The 23,736-nt window shown below is 43.6% G+C and overlaps 1 protein-coding gene across 5 annotated transcripts in view; it reads right to left on the bottom strand.

Moving 5' to 3' along the window:
• The window catches only part of UNK (unk zinc finger), a 44,642-nt gene that overhangs the window by 7,250 nt on the left and 13,656 nt on the right, over positions 1-23,736 (bottom strand). For 2 of the 5 annotated variants that reach the window (XM_062506539.1, XM_062506537.1), the window contains exons 1-12: positions 19,094-20,649; positions 17,465-17,641; positions 16,894-17,024; positions 16,634-16,769; positions 14,443-14,560; positions 13,449-13,533; positions 11,519-11,661; positions 9,125-9,325; positions 4,910-4,978; positions 4,060-4,234; positions 2,833-2,934; positions 1,131-1,319 (exon numbers count right to left, since the gene is read on the bottom strand). In XM_062506539.1, the coding sequence (XP_062362523.1) occupies positions 1,131-1,319; positions 2,833-2,934; positions 4,060-4,234; positions 4,910-4,978; positions 9,125-9,325; positions 11,519-11,661; positions 13,449-13,533; positions 14,443-14,560; positions 16,634-16,769; positions 16,894-17,024; positions 17,465-17,641; positions 19,094-19,479 (1,912 nt within the window). In that variant the 5' untranslated portion in view covers positions 19,480-20,649. Of the gene's footprint in view, positions 1-1,130; positions 1,320-2,832; positions 2,935-4,059; positions 4,235-4,909; positions 4,979-9,124; positions 9,326-11,518; positions 11,662-13,448; positions 13,534-14,442; positions 14,561-16,633; positions 16,770-16,893; positions 17,025-17,464; positions 17,642-19,093; positions 20,650-23,736 lie in introns of those variants that run through there. The other 3 variants (XM_062506538.1, XM_062506541.1, XM_062506540.1) reach the window with 3 other exon arrangements.

Genomic DNA, 23,736 nt, shown 5'->3' on the forward strand with positions numbered 1-23,736 from the left:
GCTTAAGGAAAAATAAATAAATTATTTAAATGCATTTGTGAATTTCCTGCATTTTTTGGCTTTTTATTTGTATAAATACACAGTCAAGATAAACATAACTCGTTTCTTCTGAAACAGCAATTTTTCCTTTCCTTACAAAAACTGGGACCAACAGCCAACCTCAACCTAATTAAGAGCAGAGATGGTCTCTGATGTCTTTTATTACATTAATTGTAAAAGCTGTTAAAACTAAACAAGCAGCAATAGCAAGCATGGAAGCATGGGCTTGGGCTGTGCAAACAAGGGATGCAGTTACAGATAAGTGCATGCAGAAATAGCTTACACAAGCATGTAATCATTTTATTAGGTTAAGCTGAATATTAAAGATTAAAGTGCATCTCAGATTTTAAGAGGCATTTATGTCCAGCATCAATAGAGAGAATTAATATGTTACGAACAGAAATTAGCAGAACTGGTGTCCCTGTAGCCTGGAGGCCAAACAGTTTTAATTTCTCAAGGTAATCTTGTGTCTTGATAATAAAACAGATTTGTCTGCAAAATTCCCTGTTCTTCCTGATACTGCTGAAGCTCAGAAATAATTTCTCTTCTGTCAGTCCCTCATACAGGAGAAAGACCCTCGAGGAGGAGAAGGAGCAAAGGGGACTGAACTGGAACACTGATTTTTTGGAAAGTTCACACTGCAGAACTGGTGCAGAGTATCAAACAGGAGAAAAAGTTCCAGTGGCCCAGGCCTGCTCAATAGCTCCCAGAAGCCAATCTGACCCACAAGCATTCCCAAGGGCAAACTGCAATCCCTACCTAAACTAAGCCAAGATGAGGACCCAGCTCTGAATTTTATATGAAGTCGCAGCAAAGCACGGCTGGCTGGAAAAGGCAGAACTCTTTACCCTGAAATGCATCATCACATCTGCCCCTTTTTCCCAGCCTAGAAACAAGAAAAGTAGAGGGAATTGCTTCCTTGTTCATGAGGTATTAGCTGACTTTTGGTAAAACAGTCCCATTGCTGTTCTCATGGGAAGAAGAGATACATGGCAGCAGTGAAATAACACATTGAAATTAAAGCCAACCGAAAAGAAAATACTTACATGGCACAGACAGGCATGTACATGGGACACACACTGTGCATTTACCTAATGATCCATGAGAAGCTGATGTCCCCAGGAACGTGTTTTCTGACTGGCTTAAGTGTCCCTGGGGCTGATGGAGGAAATGCGATGAGAGGCTGACCGGTGGAGAAGGAGAGGCGGAGTGAAAGGAGGCAGAGCTTCCAAGGGACCCGGGGATATTTACAGGAGCAGAACTTTGCAGCAAACTCCCACCTGGACAAAGAACACACAGAGAGGATGGCTATGTATGACCATGAGGTGTGGGCACAGGCAGGAGTTCAGAGCAGGAGGTGTCGGGTTCCCTTTCTTCTCCCTGAGCCCCTCGGGATTCCCTCCACTTCTCCTGAGGTTTCATTCCCCTCTCAGCCTTTAAGAGGAGCACTGAAGCTGCCATCCCATCACCCACATAGGTTAAGACCCTCCACAATGCAATGGATGGCTCTTTCAGTGGCCAAAGGAACAAAAGGTTTTCTGAGCAGAGCTCGGTCCCTGTTAGTCTGGAGAAGATAAATTTGGTATCTGGTGAAATACTTCGTCATAAAAAATTCACTTCTAAAACATGTGCCTCTGCCTTTAATACTTCCAAACAACCTGTAGTGAGAACACCACCATGCTGGGTGAGCTCATGATCTCAACCACTAAAAAACAGTGAGTAGCTGTAGTTACACATACCTGGATCTATCAGTAATAAAACCCCCAAATAAACAAAAGCCTAACCACAAAAGACATCAACTTCCCTTATGCCAGAGGTTGTTCTGCCTGCCACTCACAGACTTAGGGAGACCTCAGCCTTGCTCTCCCCTCATCCATGTCCCTCCTTAGAAGGTCACCAGGTAACACCCAGGTCTGACGTGAAGAGAGGGAGAAGGGGAGGATCCCTAAGGCAGTGCAGGACTGGAAGCAGACAGGGACAGTAAACCTCTAACAGGCTCTAATCTTTGGCAGAAAAGTAGAAGTTATATTCCTTCCACAGGTCCTTTCCTACCTCAATACATCTCCAGGCAGTGCAGTTCCCTTGGAAACCTTCAGACAACCAGAGTTAGCTCCTGTTCTAACACCTGCTTTACACAGCAAGGATAACCAGAAACTGCAACCATTTCCAACAGTATTAATGAGACATTTCTTTTTACCCATCAGAGACAGGTAGAAGAGGCCTTAGCCCACCTCCATGTATCTAAATGAGACAGACATTACAGAAACCAAATCAGCAGACCATGATGACACTCTGACAGATGGATGGCATTACCAGGTCAGTGAGTTTCCTGTCACAGCTAGGGAGAGTTTTCTGCTTAAGATGCAAATTGTTATATTTTGGCCTGATTTGAAATGCATCAGATGCTTCTAGAGTCCACTTACACACTCAAAAAAAAAAAAAAAAAAAAAAAAAAAAAAAAAAAAAAAAGGAAAAAAATAAGAAAAAAAGAAGGGAAAAAAGGATAAAAAAAAAGGGGGGAAAAAAGCAGGCAAGTCCCATTCAGTCTCAAGAAACATCCCCAAGACACCTGGGCCCAATGGCAACAACTCAGCTCTGCTAGTCAGTAAGGGCAAACTCTCACTTCAGAGATGCTCGGGGTTGCCAGAGTTTTGTTTTGTAGTTGGTGTAATTGCTGTTTTAACCAATGTCATTTTGGGACTGGTTTTAGAGCTTGGTTGGGCTGGCTCCACTGAGGTGACTGGGCAACACTGCTTGGCAGAAGATAAAGAAAGCTCTGTTGCTTTCATGTACCTATCATGATGCCACTCGTGTGGGGCACTGTGCTGCTGTCAAATGTCTTCTCCAGGGCAGCCACTCCGAATTCATTCAGGTCCAGGTCATCCAAGGCAGACTCTGCCAGACACAGAGGTACCAATTATGTTATAAAGGACCAACAACTTCAAGAGATAGGATGGCCCAAAGAGCCTACATGCAGAGGAGCCTGTGCTTGCTACCTCTCAGGACCCTACTCTCCATCCTGTTCTCAGATGGTTTGGCAGAAGTGTCATGGGCAGCTTTTCAGTTCAGGTTCTTTAACCTGACCTGTTTCTTTTTGTCTTAAAGAACTCCCAAATGGTATATGAAAACAAAAATCTGATGAATTAGCAGCAGATCCCATAGGTCTTCCCCAAACTGCTCTTTTAAAGTCTGTTCCTTATACACAGGAACACTGGCTTATAGCATGTCTGGGTCTGGTTTGTGCTTTGTCCCTGCTTTCCTGAAAAGCCACTTGGAAAAGAAATACCAGGAGAAGGGAACACTTGAAAAACATCTCTGAGGTTCACATATTGGGTAAAATAAAGCTTATTAATGCCTGAAACTGTTACATCTATTTGAACATGCCTCATCACTAATGATGATCAATATAATTCCATCCCACACATGCCCACTCATTTCTATTATTATTTTTAACAAATTAATGAGATCACCTCAGAAATGTTATATTTAATTAAAAAAAGGGAAAAAAAGAAAAAAAGGAAGAAGAAAAACAGGTGACCAAAAAGCCTGTGCCTATCTTAGAGTGATGACACTTTCTGGACTCTTCCTGTTTTCCTTTCCCTTACAGCCTCTGTCCTGCACTCTACAAAGGGCAAAGTCCTTACAATCTACCTGGTGGCAGCTCTGGCTATAAAATTGTCATTTAGAACTGAGGGATTGTAACTGTGGAAAACGCCCCTGTGATTTCCTGCCTAGTCCAAGACCTCTTTGTCACTTTGACAAAGCTAAAACTAAGGCCCTTTTACACCATGTGACATTCTGAGTGGCCTTCAGTTGGTCCCGTGGGTGAATTTCATCCAAAAATGACCTGCAGGAAACATCAGATGTGTCACAGTCACAGAACAAGCTTCAGGAATCTGCCAGCACTGACAGACACGGAAAACTGGAGGTCACTGGAACACCCAGGTTATTCCAAGTCTCATACCTGGCAATCCATGGCTGAGGAAACCCTATTTTCATAAGTGAAAAAGGCAAAGTTACCTATGACAGACTCAACGGTGTCACTGGTTGGATAGAAGGGAAGGGCATTGGCATTCATGCCTGGAATGCTGCTGGTGCCGGCGGGGCTTGGGGGGGTTGCAGCCAGACTGGAGGTGATACTAGAGGAGATGCTGGATGTCAGCGGGCTCCCCACTGGGAGAATGCCCAGGATGTCCTGAAACAAGAGTGTGAAAAGCAAAAAGAGGTAGGAAATAAAACATCTTGATAGAACAACCCCTTCAGAAACGTGCAGGAATGAGACAAATGCCAGCAGCAAACCTGTTTCCTGCCTGCTTCCAACCTGACAGATGGCTACTGCTACCACTGGGCTGGGGGTGGGGAGAGATTAACAGCTTTTCTTTAATTTCTGTCGACTGTTCTCCATTCCATGACCCCCATCCCCCTCCCCAGTATTCTAAACATCTTTCAGGCTGCCCCAGAATTAACTCCTGTGACCCACAGGTTGCATGCAATCACAGCCATGGGCCACACAATCACTCACTCAGCCTTAGTTCAGCACATGACTTAGAACCTGATATTAAATTCCCTTTGCCAAATCCTTGAACTTAGATGACTCCAGAGATCCATTCCAGCTCAATTTTCTGTAATTTGAAGACTCTCTCCTGCACAGTCCAGCCCTATGAATCTACCCTGAATTCACTCAGGTCTAACAACTCACAAATAACACCTCCAGCAAATCATCCCATCTTCATAAAGTAATCCTTCCAGCTGAGCATCCCTAATGGCGTCTGGACTGTTATTTACTCACTGTAGAGCTGTCTGGATTCACAGATTTCTGTGGTGCTGGAAGCCCTGAGCTGGGTTCAGAGCCCTGTCAGCAGTTCCATACCTGTTTGGGCTGTAACAAAGGTTGCTCCTGGCTCCTGTGTTCCAGGGAGTGGGACTTCATCTTTGCTTGCTGCAGTAAAGAAACAAAACAAAAGATAAGCAGAGGGATTATTTAGCAAAATTTAAAACGGCTGGCTGTTGGCTTTGGAGAGACCATGGAAAACACAGTCCACTCTTCTTTTGGGCTGCTCAAGGCACTGGAGAATTTGCAGAGAGGAAAAGCACAGCAAACTGAAAACATTCCAAGTAATTTGCTTTCTGTATACCAAGACATCACCCCTAGAGTTATGCAGAGACTTGTCACAGTGACATTTGCCTTTCATGCTGCTGTAAGACCCCTGCTAGCACAAAGCACATCCTAAGAACCTAGATCAAAACCAAATTATTTTGCCTTGCTATAACCAACTCATCAGCACTACTAACATCTAACACCCAGAAAGGGCCAGAAATGGTGGGAGGCACACTGCATTGTTAAATTATGCAAATATTTTTCAGTTTGGGGAAAATAAAAGTATGGTAGATTATGTTTTCCCTCAAGCTTCTCCAGCTCCCAGCTAGGATTGCAAAGTAAAACACAGTGATAACCAACCAATTTTCAAAGAAACATCATCAAACTAACTTTATTTTAAAATCCTCCCCTCATCCATTAATGTAAGAGCTCAAAGGTAGAAAGCATAAGGCTGTTTGGAATTGCAAAACTGCATGAATGCCAATGCACATTTAGAATCCCACTATGCAGGCTAAAAATTCAGCTTAAGGTCCTTCCAGCATTATATCCTTAATGGGTATCAACTGTCTTGCCTTGCAACATCAGTCAGTTCTGCTGGGATCCAGTGGGGAAGTGGCCTCAGGAGCCTGTCAGTGTGTAACAGTCTGTCTGCAGGCCTTGCCCCTTCCCTCCTGTGCTGTGACATGGCACAGGGAGATCAATCTCACCCTCTGGGCACAAAAGGCAGCAAAAAAGTGCTGGGAGTCAGCCCTGCTTTTTTACTCACTCTCCAACCCCCTCAGTGTGAAACACAGACATATTCCAGCCATAAAGCAAGCTTGATTTTTATCCCAGATCCAGGCAGGCACCATCTCTGAAGGAAACAGAGGCACGACGTGCAAAAGCAGCACATGAGGCACCACCCTGAGCTGAAATGATACCCCTTGACTTTTTGGCCTGAACAGTCTCAGGACAAAGATAAAGGAATGCTGGAGAGGGGTGATGTAACCAGACAGGCAAAAGAGCAGCAGAAGAATTCCTCCCCTGGTTTTACTTCATTAAATCATTTTCTCTGCTCAGCTCTATGCCCATGGGCAGACAGAGAGGTCAAAGCTTGGCAGACAGCTGGGAGATGGACACAAAGATCTTTCTGCAGTGGGGACCATTGTCTCACACTTCCTGGAACGTGTTCACAACACAGGAGCCCACGATGGGCTCGCTCTCTGTGCTCTGTGAGTGCCTCTGTGTGTGTCTGATAACACTCCTGCTGCATTATCCAGCACACCCTGCCCCATCTGACACTCATCTGAACACAGAATGTGCTATCTCAGACGTCAGCAGCTGAGGGGAGGGCACACACTCAGCCGTGCCCCCACTGAGAGGCTTCCTGCCAACGTGGGGAGCTGGCTCTGCTGCAGTTCAGTCTTACAGAAAGCACTTTTTTTTCTTTAAGGAGGAGAAAAGTGAACATATTTCCAAGTTAGCCCCAGTTCCCACTGCCTGGAATTCACAGAACACAAGGGAAAAATAGAACAAACAAAATGTCACCACTAAACCGGTCTCCTTTAGCTCTGAATAACATTAGAAAAGGCACACATCGAGACAGACATTGAAAGGACAGGCTGAAATTCTCCAGCTCCCTCTGTTGCAGTCAGGGAAGAGAACAAGGGAAATAAATTATGAGTGAGATTAAATGCTTTCTGACCAGCATGGAACAAACCTGCTGTGTTGTGTATCAAGACTTAGGAACACCTCCTGGTCATGGTATTCAAATCCTTCCAGTGCAGCCAGCATTTTCCAGCTTGCTAAATCTTTTGGGACTTGGGAAAAGTATTTTTAGCTTTAACTGCTGGCTCAGCCTTGCCATAAACTTAAGACAGAAGGTGCATTTTTTGTTCTAATAAGTTAGGAAATATTTGTACTAATTCTACAGGGGAAAAATGACAAGGCCATTGCAGAACTGAGCCAGAGTGTCTCCTATGATGCTATCATGCAGGAGCTGACAAAGTTAAATGACTCATTATTGGTCTAATTTACAGGGTATTTGAGAATCTCTGGTGCCCACTGCAGCCAAAGGGAATTACAGGAGAATTTAAAAATTAAGTAATCATAGATTAAAGTAAAATTAAATCAGGACACTTATGAGACACCTAATTTTGTCTGTAGAAGCCTAGCATAAGACAACTTTGATTACTTCTGTCTATACCTTAATAGCTATTTATTCCTATTTAACACAGGTTTTGCTTAATTAAAGCCACATAATTAAGCAGTTCTGTGAATACTGTATCTTTGTAGCACAGATCTGACTTCAGATACAAATGCCCATCATCTGGCCCTCCTTTTTAGAAGTCCTATTCATGCTCCATCCCCTTTCTCCTTGGCTTAGGCCTGCTGCCCATTTTCTCCAAAGCAGGGCCTCCTTGGCACCCTGCCTCTGCTGGCAGCAGACAGGGGTTCTCTCAGTCCTCCAGCTCTGGGTTCAATCCTCCTTTGCAGCAGAGGCCATAGAGAACGAGGACATGTTTTTCCTTTTGTTTCTAAACAACTGCTACAAGCTGCTGTGCCTGCAGGAAGTGCCAGGATCACAGCATGCTCTGCTCTTTACCCCCAAAGATGTGCTGCCTCAATTCACAGTTTCCTAAGGCACATCCCCCTCAAGCCAGACAAAGGGAGCATTGATAAGAGAGCACACATGCATATAGCTTAATCTGGATTTGTCACTGCATCATTTTAATTAGACTAAACAGTGCTCAAGACTGGCCCTACTGCAAAGCTTGGCCATATTTCCCCAAAGCCATAAAAATAAATAAAACCCACAGAGACTGCTTCTAAATTCAACTGCTTTATGCAAGACCTTGTCTGGACAGGATATTTCCACAGTTTTCTCACAGCAGTACAGGCTCATTAAGACTGACTTCTTCAATGTCACAGACCAAAGTTAAAACATGGTCAGCCTGAAAGCAGCACTTCTTGTCCTCTCTGTTCTCAGGCAATACAGACCTGCTATTCTTATCCCTTTTTACACTCTTGTCCCAAAAGAACTTGTAGGAGATACTTTTGCAGGCATCTCCTCATACAAGTAGCTATTCCCCTCCCCTAAATCAAGATAAAATTACAAACCCAGTGAGAAATTAAAATTTAAATAAAAACCCAAGCTCTGGGCTGGGGTCAGCTTGGAAGGGGTGGTGCAGAGAAACTATTAATTGTAACATCAAGAAAGAAAATTCACAGCAAGAAGCTGACTGTGGAAAAGTTCATGTGTAGCAAAACAGCTGGAAGAGACTGTTCCAGGCCTAGGGAGCAGCATGAATAAGGCATGACACCAGGAAGAAGACTGGGGAAGCAGCAAGGCAAGACTGCGATATCCAAAAGCAGTAAGAGGGAATGTCATTAAGAAATGTGGGTTGGGTAATATCCAGAGGGTTCTTCAAATAAGAATGAGGAATTCTAATTTAATACAGAAGCCACAGAAGAGAATCAAGGATCAGAATGATACAGCCACAGAAGCCAGAGACAACTAAGAGACATCTTGAATACACCAGAAAAATGGTGAACAGAGGACAGACCAAGTCATGGAGATCAAGGTAAGAGTTTGGAGTGGGAAGATAGAAGGAAAGATGAGCTTCCATGAGACAATACAGCAAAAGACACAGCAACTCTTGGCAAGGATCTAAACATGGAAAAAGAAAGAGCAAGAAGTGATGTGGGAAGCTACCCAGGGTCAACACAAGACAGAAGTTGAGAGGGGTTAGGAAAACAAGCAGCAGCTTGACTTCTACAAACTGGGTGTGTGATGGTAGTTAAGGGAGACAAGGCCAGATGTGAGATGAAAGAGACTGGAAGGGAGGCTGAAAGCAAGAGCAAAGATCCAGAAACTGCTCGTAATGAGAACAGTGCTTTCCCACTTTTGTTCCATCAGAAACAAAACCCCATTCAAGCTAGACTGGGCAATTTCTCATTCTTTCTCATCCCCCCCCCCAACTCTTCCAGCCAATATTCCCCACTAACCTGGCATTTGAAACTCTTCAAATACTCGGCCCCCACCTGATCTTCTCGCTCAAACCCCGGTGCTTTCTTGTAGCTGCTGGCTGCTGTGACTGAGTCTGGAGGAAAACCAATGGTCTCCAAGCTGTGGGGCTTCCCAATGGCACCAGGAGGAGACCCACATATATTAGATGGGCTTCCAAGACTGCTGTTCCTACAAAGAATCTAACAGAGGGAACAAGTGTCAGGAAAGTACAGCCAGACAGCAGGAACTGCTCAAAGAGAGGCATCCATGGAAGTGCTCAATCACGTCACTGTTTGTAGATGGATTACACTGACAGCCAACACAACTATACAAGCTTCCAGTAAACACCCATCAAAAAAAAAAAAACCAGGAAAAAGCTCCACTGAATTTACATTGTCCCACAAATATGGTTTTATTGTTGTTACTTTGGAGTGAAGTCTTGTAAAAATCTAAGCTACAGCTCTAGTGACATTTATTCTTTCTGAGGCCTCAGAGGTGACTGATCAGGTTCCCAACATGACCAAAACACTCTTCTCTTTCCTTAGGCTACAGAGGGTCCTGAATGACTCTGGGTAGTGGTGTGGAACCTGGAAAGGTGCTGTGGCAGTCACAACAATCAGGCATATCTGAGCTATATGTAATACTGTATTATTTGCTTTCCAGTTGGAAATCTCAAAGTTTTAATATAGACATAAGTCAGGTATCAACGGCTGCACTTTAAAATCCCCAATGATTTCCAACATTTCCATTCTTTGGACTAATACCAGGGATCACAATCACATGCAACAAGGCTAGTTTTGCACTGTAGATGAAGACATAGACAGCAGCAAAGAAAGTTGAGTTTTAGAGAATGTGTCCACTTGGATGAACACAAATATCCCACTTCTCTGGGACAAAAAATTATTTGCCTCTACTGGCAAGTACAACTGTGCTTCAGACATCACAGATCCAAATGTGGCACAGTCTGGGCTGGCATTAGAAAAAAAAAAAAGGAGCAGCCTACAATGTTTTTATTTTATTTTTATACAGACATTCTGCTGTCCACGCTTCCCTACAGTCGCAAAGATAACTACTCACTGTGGTGGAGGTGGGGCTAGTTGGCAGAGTTCCTGATTTATTCCACACCTACAGTACAAATACAAAACAGAACAGGCCACGTGAGGCTGGCTGCTACAGGGACCTTTTTCTCTGATTAATTCATCATGTAAAATGATCACCACCAAAGCCATATTTGTTTGCAAGCTACACACAGATGCCCTGTGGAGTGATGAAGTCATAGACAGACATGTGTTGCCATTTGGCACATAACCAAGGATTAGGAAAGACTGTTTGAAAGACTAAGAGCTTGAGATAGACAAGACCTAAACAGCCTAAAAGTAGGAGATATCTTCAACTGCCCTGCAGTTTTCAGAGAATTTAAACTATACCTTCATAAGATGGAGGGGTTTTGGTTTTTATTGTTTTCCAGTGTTATTTAGCAAGAGACAATATTATGTCCAGATTTTTCAAGATCTGTCTGGAATTCTACCTGAAATCCAATTCAGGACAACTATGAACTGCTAGGTTGGCTCAAACACAGCTTCTCTTTCCAAAGAGAGGGAATAAAATAAAGCAGAGGTCCTAGATGAGTTCACCACAGCCTGACCAGTTTCAAATGAGTTAAATTCAGGTCATTGTACCTTCTCAAAATCTCAGCCAACCATTTGAAAAGGTTACACACCTTATCAAGTGCAGTACAAACAGGAAAGACTTAACAAAAAAAAAATAACAACAAACCCTAAGTAAAAATGTAGTCTAGCATTCCATGGGTTTCTAATCTGACTATCTGTTCAGCACTTAGACATCTCCTTTCTTGTACAGACAACTAACTACCAACAATCTGGGGCATTACTGAAACATATCCCAGAGTTCAGCTATCTCCAGAAGTACAAGAGGGAGGGAACTAAGGATATCCTATAATGCAACACACAATATGCACAGGCTAAGGCTCTGAGATTACATATGTAAACAAACTCAATTGTAGTTATGTACTTTAGAGGCTGTTGGCTCACAGCCTTTAATTATAGGTCTTGGAAGCTAAGCCCAATCTGTACCTCCAGACAGGAAGGAGTTGGACTTCATGTGCGGATGTATTCCACTTTCCTGAAAGTACATCAACAAACCCTGCACAGAAAGGAAGGCCTGGAATTTTTGTAGGTGAGAGGACAATGCTAAAGCCACTGAATGTATGTTCCAAAATAAGAGATCCCCCTAAAAAGCATGGAGCTGAGAACTAAAGGGAAAAATCTCATATCCTCTGGGCTTTTGGATACTTTTCTTGGGAGAAAAAGCAGTGACTCAGAGAAACACAGATTTGCACAATATGGACAAGGCTTCTTCACAGGGCTACATACATTGCTAAGGTCTGGGGCATGTGGACTGGAAGGGCTGACTGGAACAGAGTCTCCAGCTGCTGAGGGCATGTACATCACTGGTGCTGTCTGGGTGGGACTGGACACAGCTGAGGATTGCTGTAAATCTTCACTGAGCACTGGCTCTGCAAGAGACAAAGCACAGGACACCACTCACAGCTGGGCTTTGAATTCCATGGAGCACAAGACGTTTAGGAAAAAGAATACCCAGATATTCCTGAGAGAAAAAACACCCACAAGCACCTACTTATAAATATAGAAGTAAAGAGAAACCTTATTTGGCTTATTTGCTTATCTAATATTCCTCACATTTTTACTGTCATCACATACACACTATGCTGCTCTTTAGCTCATTAATGCTGCTCCAAAATTATCTTCCCTGGATGAATTGCATGTTATTCATCCAGCTCTCTTGAACTAAGCAGAGTTTCCTTCTTTGCTTGGCACAAAGTTGATGGGTGCATCATAATTAGCTGAGGGAGTTAAAGTTTCCATCTGTGCTCAGTACAAATCATTACAAAAAAACCCCACGTGGCACTGGTTTGGAAGGCAGAGATGCTGTAGATTTACAACTAACACTCAGCATCTTCACAAAAACTACAGAACTGATACTACATCTATATTTCAACATCCTCAAAATGGTTTCTTGCCATTAACCAGTAAAACTCAGGTTTAAGAGTAGATATAATAAATGAACTCCTGCTATTTTAATTGCATTAGGCCTGTCCTTGTTGACCTTGTAGGAAGGACTAAAAGATACACATCCATAAGACAGTGCAAGGAATAACCAAGTTGGAATGACCTAAATGCCACAAAATGTTACTCTAAGTAATATAATATCAAGTGCAATAATCTCATTAGGAACAAGACATCCCTAAACAAAAATATTATGTTATAACCAAATGCTAAACACTGTTCCTTTACCAAGATTCATTTCCTAAAGCTTCCTGGATCCCACTGTGTAGCTGCACTGTTGTGTTTTGGGCTATTACAGCCCACAGCTCCAGCTATAATTACTGCTTGTCAACAAGCCCTCCTATAAAAGGAACTGTATAACCTGTAGGGAATTTACTCTCCCCATTCCATGTCAAAGGCAGCAATTACTAATTCCCTCATTTACAAAGGATAATCAAATAACAAAGAGATTTTCTCAATGCCTTGTAGTGAGTCAGTATTAGAACAAATCTAGTGAGTAACCTGCTCTAATTGTTGCAAATTCAGCAGTGGGATTGCAGAGCAGCATCTGAGGAGGAGCCCTAGAACAGGAACTAACCATTAGTTATGAATGTTAGAACCACCTGCAGGTAGAACTTCCACAAGAAAAACTGCATCACCAGTTTATAGTTGATTAAAGTGAGGATTGAAATAATGCCCTGTAAATCAGGGAGCTATTGAAAAAAGAGGATTTGAGATAAAGCAGTAAAAAAAAAAAAAAAGCTGCATATTTCTCTTCTGCAACCTGACTTAAAGACTTCAACTCTAAGTAAAACTTCAAAAGAGTAAAGTAGCTTTTTTTAATGGATCCATAAATTATCTACAATCAGCAATTTTATCTTTAGCTTTTAAAGATATGACACTTGGCAGTTAGGCCAGGTACAGTTCACCCATGTACAGAAGAGAAGCTTTCTCCACTTCCATCCTCCTGAACTGACAGCCAGAGAACTGAGCAGGAGAGAGGGAACAGAGGGAGATCCTTCAAGAGACAGTGCAGTGAGAGCTAAAGGCTGAGTCCTACAGACCACCTACTGCCTCCAGCTCTGCCAACACCTCCCACACCAGCACAATTTTATAGAAATCAAGGTTTAACTCTTCACAGAAACTCTAGTTTTGCAGCTCTACTTTTAAATTCTCATGGTCTGAAACTTTTCACAGCTCAAACATCCAGGAAAGATGAGAGAAGTAGTGCACGTACGTTCTACGTGTGCAAAGGCACAGAAGGGTCCTCGGGGACAGCTGCCAGACTGCTGCATATCATTGCATTTGGTGGATTTGTAGATCTAAGGATGGAAAAAAAACAAAACAAAACAAAAACACCAAACAAATGAACAGAATAACAGTGACCACCAGGTACAGAAGTATTATGAAGGAATTCGACAGCAAGGTAGGGATACAGAAAAGAGGTGCAAAGGCCAGCAGAGCTCAGGGTGACCATTTCAGTGCTTTGCTTCAATGAAAGGAAAACCCACTACAGTTCTGGAAACACCAAAATATGCCCATGAGAGCTAGAGTTCACCCGGAGACCAACCCACCACACACCAGCTCACCCAGAGGTCACCATCTGCCATCTCAGACTCACTGGAAGCTCCATGGACATTACAAATGGCAAAAGGTAGGAAACAGCTGACAGATGACAGCACAGAAAGTTGCAGCCACATGTTTGCAAGGAAAATAACAAACCATTGACAAGGACTGTAGCAAATGGATTATTCCCTTTCCCCCCAGTTTGACAGGCGGTGACAATGGCTACTGTGCAGATACAGCTTTTCAACACTGTAACATGAAGCAGACTACCAAAAGGTCTTAATTACACTTTCTGTAAGGATATTGGAATGCTCTGGGCATGCTCACAGCTAAGAGCTTGGTGGTGTTTAGTGCTGTCAACATGAACCACAAACTCTTAGTCAAGGAAACAGATGCTGTTTGTTCACATGCAGACCCACATTGTGCTTTCCAAAGGACCCCCATACCCAGGACTGCTGCTACACTTGAGTTCTCCCCCACTTTTCTTACCTCCTCCCATACAGTCTATTCTGTTAAGCAGCTGAATTGCAGCTTACTCCCAACATGCAGCTCCTCTGTATCCCAGGACCACACTACAAGCAGCCCACATCCTCTCCCACCTGGCACAGTAATTTACTTTGTAAGACTGGAATGCTTTTGCTTTTCTAAGTGGAGTGAGGATGTACCTCTGGATGGAACTGCTGTTCTGTGCGAGTGTGGCAGTACTGGCAGGAGTCTCCATTTTCACACTTACTGGGATCTCCCCACTCGTCCCCGTGTTTCACACTGGGACACGGCGAAGATCTGTGGAAATAAGGGAGCAGGAGAAGGCATCAGACTCACAGACATGCCCTGAGCTTTGATCAGTTTGGGCAGATGGAGGGAGGTAATTCTCCCCCTCTGATCCACTCCTGGAGGACTGCATCCAGCTCTGGGTTCCCCAACATCAGAAGGGTGTGGACCTGATGGAGCAAGTCCAGAGAGAGCCATAAAAGGTGCTGTGAGGGTCCCTCTGCCCTGGAGCCAGGCTGGGAGTGCTGGGGGTGTCCAGCCTGGAGAAGAGAAGGCTCCAGGGAGACCTCAGAGGCCCTTCCAGTGCCTAAAGAGGCTCCAGGAGAGCTGGAGAGGAGCTTTGGACAAGAGCCTGGAGTGCCAGGACAAGGGAAAATGGCTTTAAATAGAAAGAGAATAGGTTTAGATTAAATGCAAGGGAGAAATTCACTTCCCCATGAAGGTGGGGAAGACCTGGCACAGAGTGCCCAGAGAAGTTGTGACTGCCCCTGGATCCCTGGAAATGTCCAAGGCAGGCTGGAAGAGGCTTGGAGCAACCTGGGATAGTGGAAGGTGTCCCTGCACATGGCAGGGAGTGGAAAAAGATGAGCTTTAAGGTCCCTTCCAACCCAAACCATTCTGTGATGCTACAATTCCCCAGTTGGGGGCAGGTTTGGCTGCCCCCCCCCAGCTGTACAATCTGCTTGGCTGCTGCTTCCCCACCCCCACCCAGCTGCTGTTGCATCTTCTCCCCCTTCTTCCAATTTCCCAATGAAAAAAAAAAACAAAACACGGCTTAATTCTCTATTTGAAACGAAATACAAGTTGAACCAGCATAAAAATATTAGCAGCTGATGTGATTAGTGTCAGAGACGCTGGGTCTGGTTTCTGTTTTGGAACTGCACCTTCATAGAAAGCTAAGAAGTTAATTGGCTAATCCTAAAACACATAATACCCTTACAGCAGTATGTTTCCAGGTTTATAGTGTGGCCATGTACAAAAAAGGCTGAGTCAGGTCACTGGGGAAAAGGCAAGTCCATTTTCTTTCTCCCAGCCAGGAACAGTTCCTTTTCCCAGATCTGAATTTTTGCTGTGACCTACTTCCCCTGCTCCTTATGCTCTTAACCATTCCCTCAAACAACGGCAGAGGGAAGCAGATAGCAGCACCAACACAGCCACATCAGCTGGGGTAGGGAAAACACAGGAGTGAATGCAGAGAAGCTTTCACCTCTTCCCTTCCCAAAGGGCCCAGAGAGGGGCAAAAAGCACATAGCTGCTGCCTGAAGACTGCCCTAATGGTTCTGTTTTTCCTTAAAGTGTTGAGATTAACATTCATTTGATTGCTGCCTGTTGAATTTTTTTAAATATGGAATTTCAGTGCCAATTCTAAAATTGCTGTGAATGTTGGGGGTAGGGAAGAGAAGCGAGAACATCCCTGATACTTTCTCTTCTGGCCTTCTGGTCTGCTCCTGTGTTTTCCAAAAAGGAACTAAGGAAAAGCCCCACTGAGACCACAACAAAAGCTCTGTTGTGTTGGAGGAAATGAGGGCCTATAATTTGGATGAAATGCATTCAAGGAGACACAGCACGCTGAAAAATCCAGTGACAGCTGAGTGACAGAACACCCTGGTGACTCAAAAGCAGAGCCTTTAGCAGCTGGTTAGGAATGCATGTCCAGCTACAGTCCCTCCTCATGACCTCCATCACCAGGCATACACAACAAGCAGCCTGATGATTCTGAATCCTTTACCATGAACACATTGTTGTGTGAGATTGTTTCTAGATGGGATTAAAACTTTCTTTTGCTTTCTCTTCCCTGCACTGCTTTCTAAAGCAGAGTTTATGTGGTAAGGGAAAGCCAAACACAGAGTCTCTTTGCTATAAAATAAGAGTTGTAACATGATTGAATAATTCATTTATTAGAGTACTGGTCACTATATACAGGAAATCTTGTTTAGTTTGTCATCTTTCTGCTAGGAAGCAATAACGGTTCGTCATAGCTCTCAGCACATGGCTTGGAGATACACTAAAAACAAGTATCTAGTGGTCAAAATCCTGCCTCCTGCACCAGTCAGCTGGGAAGTACAATATCCAAGATCACAGTACCTGTATTTGTGTTTTCTTGGACTTCGTCTTCTGTCTTTGCTATTGTGGTAGTAGGGACATGCATAACCCTGGCGACAGAGCCGGGGCGGTTTCTTACACTGCTCTGTCTTGTAATTTCCCAACACATACGTTGTATCTGCAAAAAAGAACCCCATGAGTCAACAGAGATGACCACAGTTCATATTTACTACAGAAAAGTTTTGGGCAGGAGCAGTGACTTCACAGACACCAAGCTTTCCCAGACCCTCAGTGACACTCACCTTGCCACCTTGGCTCCTCACTGAGTATTTTCTCTATCATGGCATGGCTGGCAGCGACCGCAGACTGACCCTCGATGCCTCCTTCAGATGTTGTCTGACCATTCTGTAAAGCTTCCATTGCCTGAAGCTCTCTTCAGGGACAGAGTTAAATGAACAAACAGACTGAGCAGAGGAAGAGTCAGATAAATGTGTATAAAAACTGACATACTGGAGCATTTGCTAAGTGGGTGCATTTCAGCAATGCATGTTTTGTCAGAACATCTTTAGCTGAACAGCAACTGCAATAAAAATAAGTCTTCATTCCCTGGGAATTCCAGATGCACTGTTTTGACCCCCTCCATCAGATTCCAAAGTGTCTCCCTTCCCCCATTTTGACAATCTTCCCTGGAGGTTTTTACATTTACCTTATTAGGAAAGGATATCTCACCATCACTTCATTTCAGGCTGAAACAGTACTACCCTTCAATCACCTCACTTTTCACTAGGGTACAGAAATTACCTTTTCCATCATCTCCTTTTTCATCTGGGTACAGAAATTACCCTTTTGCCAGGAGCCCCAAGCTCTACTGACCTGATGTCATACACGGGTGAGCGCAGGTCATGGGGCCCATGAGCAAAGGCGCAGTGGACGCCGTTCTTGGTGCAGTTTCCCTTGGAGTCTGTCTCATGGATGCAGATTCCAGTTTTGTAGTAGCGCAAGTGATACCTCCTCTCCGTGTCTCCAGTAGTTCTATGCAAGAAGGGACACCTGAGGAAGGAAGGAGGGAAGGAACAGACAAGGTTTAGTCACTCAGGTGAGGGATTCAGCTACCAGAAGACACTTTGCTGGGAGAAGATGCTGCAGATGCTGACACCATCTTTGCTACCTCTGCCCCTTCTCTCATGCTGTGCTTTCCAACACTTCAAAGAACCCCCAAACCTGTCACTACAAAGGATGTAAGAGTTTCCCTCCCTAAAAGAAAACTGGATTATTAATCCAGCAGCACCTTATTATTTGGGACAAGTGGCTGCCAGGGATCTGGAAAAGAGCAAGGATGTGGGACAAGGAAGGGCAATTATAAAACTACCATTTTAACTAGCTTTGTTTCCCCTTTTAACAATTGAGAAATAAAACAGAAATATAGTAAGATGGAATGAGAAAAGTTCAGATATTACAGCATCAAGGTAAAAATATAAATAAGCAAAGGTTCCTAGATGACAACAGCTTTCATTCACTGAGTTTGAGCCATGTATCAACCAGTGATCTAGAAGCCAAAGCCCACAAACATCTCATTTCCAGTTCCTTCCAGATCTCTTCTAGCAAGGAAGAAAGTATTGAAACTGAAGTCTCAGGCCTGAGGGACTTTTCCATTCTGTTGTAGTCACAAAAAACTTTACTTAATCGAGTTGAAAAATAAAATTTTGCCAATAAATAGCAGTTTTGTATGTTTACACTGGCACCACAAAAGGGAACTGAAATTCCATCTTTTTACAGCATCTCTCTATAAAACTCTCCCAATTTGACCACAATTTGGCTACGCTATTTATCCCATATCTGTCACACGGCTAAAGTTATATTAGAGGCTTAACCCCTTAATTGCTGGGGTCTGCCACACACACAGTAGAAATATTTGTGGTTTATTCCCCATTAAACCTATTGCAGTCAGGGGGGAGAACACCCAAAAAACCCAAACTCTTCCTCATGTTGCCGATTCGGGGTATCTCTTGGTTCTCTACTGGCTTCTTAAAAGTTCAGAAAGACAAAATAAACTGATATGAGTTAAAAAGCTGTGACAGATAACTCAGGGGGCAGACTGGAGGACAAAGGTCCTCCTCTTCCTTCAATCTGTGAAAAACTAAGTCACCCTGCTAATGAGCAAGAGCTGAGAGTCAGGGACTTAGAGAACAGAGCGTTTCCAAACTCATTTGTCTCACTGAGCTGCTTTTCCCACTTCAGCTTTGCTGAAGATGCCGAAGCTCGTGAGCACAATGAGTTCCCAAGAACCGAATTCCCATCTCAGCCACCCTCAGTATTGTGTGCGCAGCAGGCCTGGAGCACACGGGCTGCTATTCCAGATTTTACATCTGGTCTCATGTTACGTATGTGACAAAGCTGCTTTACTGCTGACTCGCCTCATCTCTGCAAGAACCGGCTGGAACCGTAACCTGGCCTGATCCCAGAAGCCTAATGCCTGAAAAGCAGGGTGCAGCCTTTACTCACTCATCTCCTTCGGGGCAGATTCCCGTGGTCTCGTCGTACTTGGTGCAGTAGATGTCAGGGCTGTAGTTGAAGGTGCCGTCGCGGCGGCGGATGGACCTGCGCCGGCGCTGGTTCACAAAGTGCCAGTGGAAGCAGGTGTAGGGCCGGTGCTGAGTGCACTTGTGCTGCACGAAGAGCGGGCACTGCTCCGTGCGGAACTCCTTCAGGTACCTGCGGGAAGCGCCGTGCGATCGGGGATGTGATCCCGCCGGCAGGGCTGAGATCCAGCCACCCGCAGAGCCCCGCGGCCATCGCAGAGATGTCTGCTGTCCTTCCCACACCTCACTGCTTCCCCTCCCAGGATGGAGGCTGGGAGCTGCCAGTGTTTGTAATGGCAAGATATCCATTACACACAGGAATGGAACAAGAGCTGAAATCACTTTCTGTTGGGATCGTTTTGAAGAGGCTTTTCATGAACTTAGGAAATAGTTTGTGAGAAAACAGAACTCTTACGTACCTTTCTACCCCTTTCTAAATCTGTGACCTACCTGAGCAAAAAGGGTTTTCTTTCCTACATGTTCAGTTTAAAAACAAAACAAAACAAAAACAAAAAAAAAAAAAAAAAAAAAAAAAACCAGAAAAAAATCCAAATAGAACACTTCTTCGAGCCACATTTAAAGCTTCAAGATACTGAGAAAGATTTTTAGAAGACTCTTTCATGACTTGTCCTCCTGGTTTAGCTCTGCTTTGTCAGTACATGGTCAATTATGAAATAAAAATTAACAGATTTCTCTCAATCATATGAATTCAGGGCTCAGTCTTGAAAAGTGGGATAACTATCTGCAAATTTCCACGTGTTTATGTTGCTTTAATTTTAATATGGAATTCCCTGAAAGTACATGGCTTCCTTTATCCCGAGAACTAAAGAAGCCACAAGCTTTTATTTGTGACACTAATAACAGTCTCTAAACCCAGATTGTAGAGGATTACAAAATGGTTTGGATCAACATAATGATCTGACTGTGATCTATGTGTAGGTGCTTACAAAATCCACACTGCTGAAACCCACGGGCTGCCCTGTATTTACAGGGAACATCCAAACAACTCCAGGAGCTTGGACCTGAATCCCACCAGGTTCAATCTCAGAGACACATCCAGGAACAAGGCAGAAAATCCAGAGCATTCTGGTCTCTTATGTTTAGAGGTCAGTGTAAACAGCAAGGACCAAAATTTGTAGGTCAAAAAAAAAAAAAAATACAAGTATTCTGCTGGAAGCAACAGGGTGATATAACAGCAGTTTTGTACCCATTTTAAACCGCGTATGTACTCAAAAGCAACAAAAAGGAATGTAGGAATTCATTCCCATGTCAGGCAGTCTTTATCTCCTGTTTCTAAATAAATGAAAAGATGTCTGATGCCCAAAGACGTATTTATAGATAATATCACAACGCTACGCTCATTCTGAAAACAACATCTGTAAATAAAGCCTCCTTTCCTCTTTACCCCAGCTGAGGAGAAAGCCTCAGGAAAATGCACAGATTCAACCAAAGTGGTTTTATTTGTTTGCTATGAAGAGACAGTATCAGTGGCAAGAGCTTTCCTACATTGGATTTAGCAAGCATGAAAGGATAAAAGCTCTTCCTCTTCTTCAGCCTCTAAATACATGAGATTTGCAGGTTCCACTGCCTGGGATCTGTGAGCACCCAGGGCTGGAAGCCTCCACAGCCTGCTGTAAGCCCTTCTCTACTTGAGCCCCTCTGTCCCCTGCAGTGCAGAGTGGCTGGAACAGTATCTGCACTGAGGGCCAAAGCTTAACAGCCAAAAAACCAGGGGCAGCTGCAGAACCATGTCTGCTTGGTGTAGGTGAGGGCTAACAACATCACTCTGCTCCTTTTCCCGTTTAAAAATCTGGCTCTGTTCAAACCGAGATCCCTACCTCAGCCACACCAATAATTCATCTGGAAACTGCAAGCTGTGGTAAATTCATCTGTTCTCTAAAAGCTTTCCAAGTTGTTGGACCAAGTAGTTGTAGAAGGTGGAATTTCACAGATTATTTCATCAGCACACTAGGAACCAAAGCAACTGTAACAACATTTTGGTTAGACAGTGAATTAAGTAACCTTAAGCAGAATAATGCTGTCCACAGATGATACAATCACCAACCAGTCCTTTCCACTTGCACATCTCCACCTACACCTTAGAAACACAAGATTTGTGTTACTCCCATTTTACACATGGACAAACAGCAACACAGGTGGCTATGAGCCCCAGCTGGTATCACACAGCAACTGGAATCCCAGACAGAAACCAAGAGCATTTTAACTCCTCCATCCTCACCCAGTGCTGGGCTTAAGTCCAAGAACAGCATCCTGAACCTCCTCAGTGTTCTGGAAACTAAGGGGAGATATCAGGATTACACAACCTGGGTATCAAGCCCAGCACTCCACACCTGTGATAGGCCCAAATGAAATACTTAAAAATCTGAGAGTTTAACAACTCCACAATCAGCTGAGCTGAAGCTGTTTCCCTTCAGCAGGGAAGTTTAAGAACCTACACAATGACTAGGGATTTCAGTCTCTAGTATTTCAATTGTTGCTGAAGAGTATTTGAAAATTAATTGCATTTCATGATTGGCTAAAGTCCCTGGAGAAACATTTATTGTAATGCTAACGAGAGATAATTATATAAGTAAATGGTTCACCTGAAAAGTGTTTAACACCTAACTTGCTTCATCAGAAAGTTATTCTTTAATGGTCTCTATTAAATAAATGATGTCTCACTCTTAATTTCAAAGCAAGTCCTGCAAACAGGTACCACTGAGCTCCACAGACAATAACTGTGCACAATCACCTCTGCAACAGACCCAACTGAGGAAAGGAGAGTTGTCACATTAACTTGGGCATTTCAAGCCTTTCAATCACTGCTTTGGGTTTTCCTTTTTTCCAAGTCACTACAACGTTTTAAATCACCCTCCTCCACAATAGCCTGAATGGTAAATTGCCTTACAGCCCTTTATTTTCTTGAGGCATGAAGTGAGTTTTGGCTCCTCTGGGAGAACACGGACCACTCAACCAGCCACTTTGTATTAAAATATATAAAAGGCCTCTAAACCACGTGTGTTTTGGGAACACAGAGAGGATACAGAGCCTGCACCACCGCAGTGTGATGTCTCACAAAGCAGAAAGCCATTAATATTTCAGGAGCCTCTTTGCAAAGGCTCTAAACAAAATGCAGAGAACAATGTCATGACAGATCCTTCTGGTGTCAAATGTCTCTGCATTTTTTTTTCCAGAACAGCTGAAAAAAGGAATTTCGGAAGACCCTCGAATCTGAAAACACGCTGATGACTGGTAAACATTTCACAGCATGTCAGCCAAATGCTGTGTCTGTACAGGAAGAGGAAATCCAGCAACGATAACTTGCATTTGTCAACTCCTCTCAGGAAACTCTACAGCCCTCACTTGAGAGGCAGAAGAATTATTGTTTCTATGTTATAGTGGAGCTACCTCCATATTTCTTTTGTTAAAAAAAATAAATCTAAGTATATGTTGTATTTTCATACCTATGTAATTATTAAAAATTGGAAAGCACATAGCACTGTCTTCTGCTACAACATTAACATCAACAGCAACATCCAGAATCCTGGAGGAAATGTTATCATTTATGAGCCCTAGTAAACAAAGATGAATGCAATTCTAAACAAATAGGACAAGACTGGCCAGAACAATGCAGATCAAATTCCCCAGGCTGAGCTGAACTTGCTGTCAAACAGGATGGATGCTGCTGGAAATTAAAGTTTTTTTTTCCTTGGAAAACAAGAGGAGAAGTTCTTGGAGTAGTTTTAGGAACTCCCACAGATCAACAGGAGCAGCACAGCATCAGAAAAACTTAAATGCTACTTTGCTGAAATTCTACTTCCTCTGGGATGAGAGAAGGGGCAGTGATTATTCTGCAATTATTTACACTAGTGGGGAGCTGCTCACAGTGTTTAATTGCCAGCAGCAACTCGAGTCTCCAGGGCAGGGTAGGAAGTGTTTACCTCTGCAGCTTGGAATTACAGGAGTTCCCCCTCTGCCCTGGATGAATGGAGCAGGAACCTGCTCTGGGAGCTTCAGGGAAAAAGACAAGTACAGTAGGGAAAGAAGAAAAAAATTCAAACCTAGAAAGAAGAAGGAAAAAAAAAAGCGAGAACCCAAGAAGAATTTTTAACCTAGAAGGTTCATTTTTATCCTCCACAGTTGCAGTTGTGTCCTGGTCCCCTCCTTGCCTCCTAGTGCAGAGATCTCGTTTTTCTGCAGCTTTGCTGGTTCACACTGGTGTGCTCAAGAGGATTCCTGCATCCAGGGCTGCACCTCCTGTCAAACTTGACCCAAGTCATACATGCAATGGCGTGAGCTCAATTCAGGAAAATGTGCTGGTAATGCACAGCTGAGCTCTAAATTCCTCATAAAAGCCTTAACCCAAAGCTCCCAGAAGTCACTGGAAGATGCACACTGATGCCAAGACAGTATCTGCTTTGTAACGGAGGAATCAGAAGGATAGAGGAAAGAAACAACACCAAGGAGCAAGGAAATGAAAAGATTAAAAACAACTCCTCAAAATACTTGTGGCTACTGTGATACAAAGCTTTACTTCCAACACCCCTTGCACTGTTTGAGATCTTT

The sequence above is a fragment of the Cinclus cinclus genome, chromosome 20 (genome assembly GCF_963662255.1).
Source record: "Cinclus cinclus chromosome 20, bCinCin1.1, whole genome shotgun sequence".
Classification (NCBI taxonomy): domain Eukaryota; kingdom Metazoa; phylum Chordata; class Aves; order Passeriformes; family Cinclidae; genus Cinclus; species Cinclus cinclus.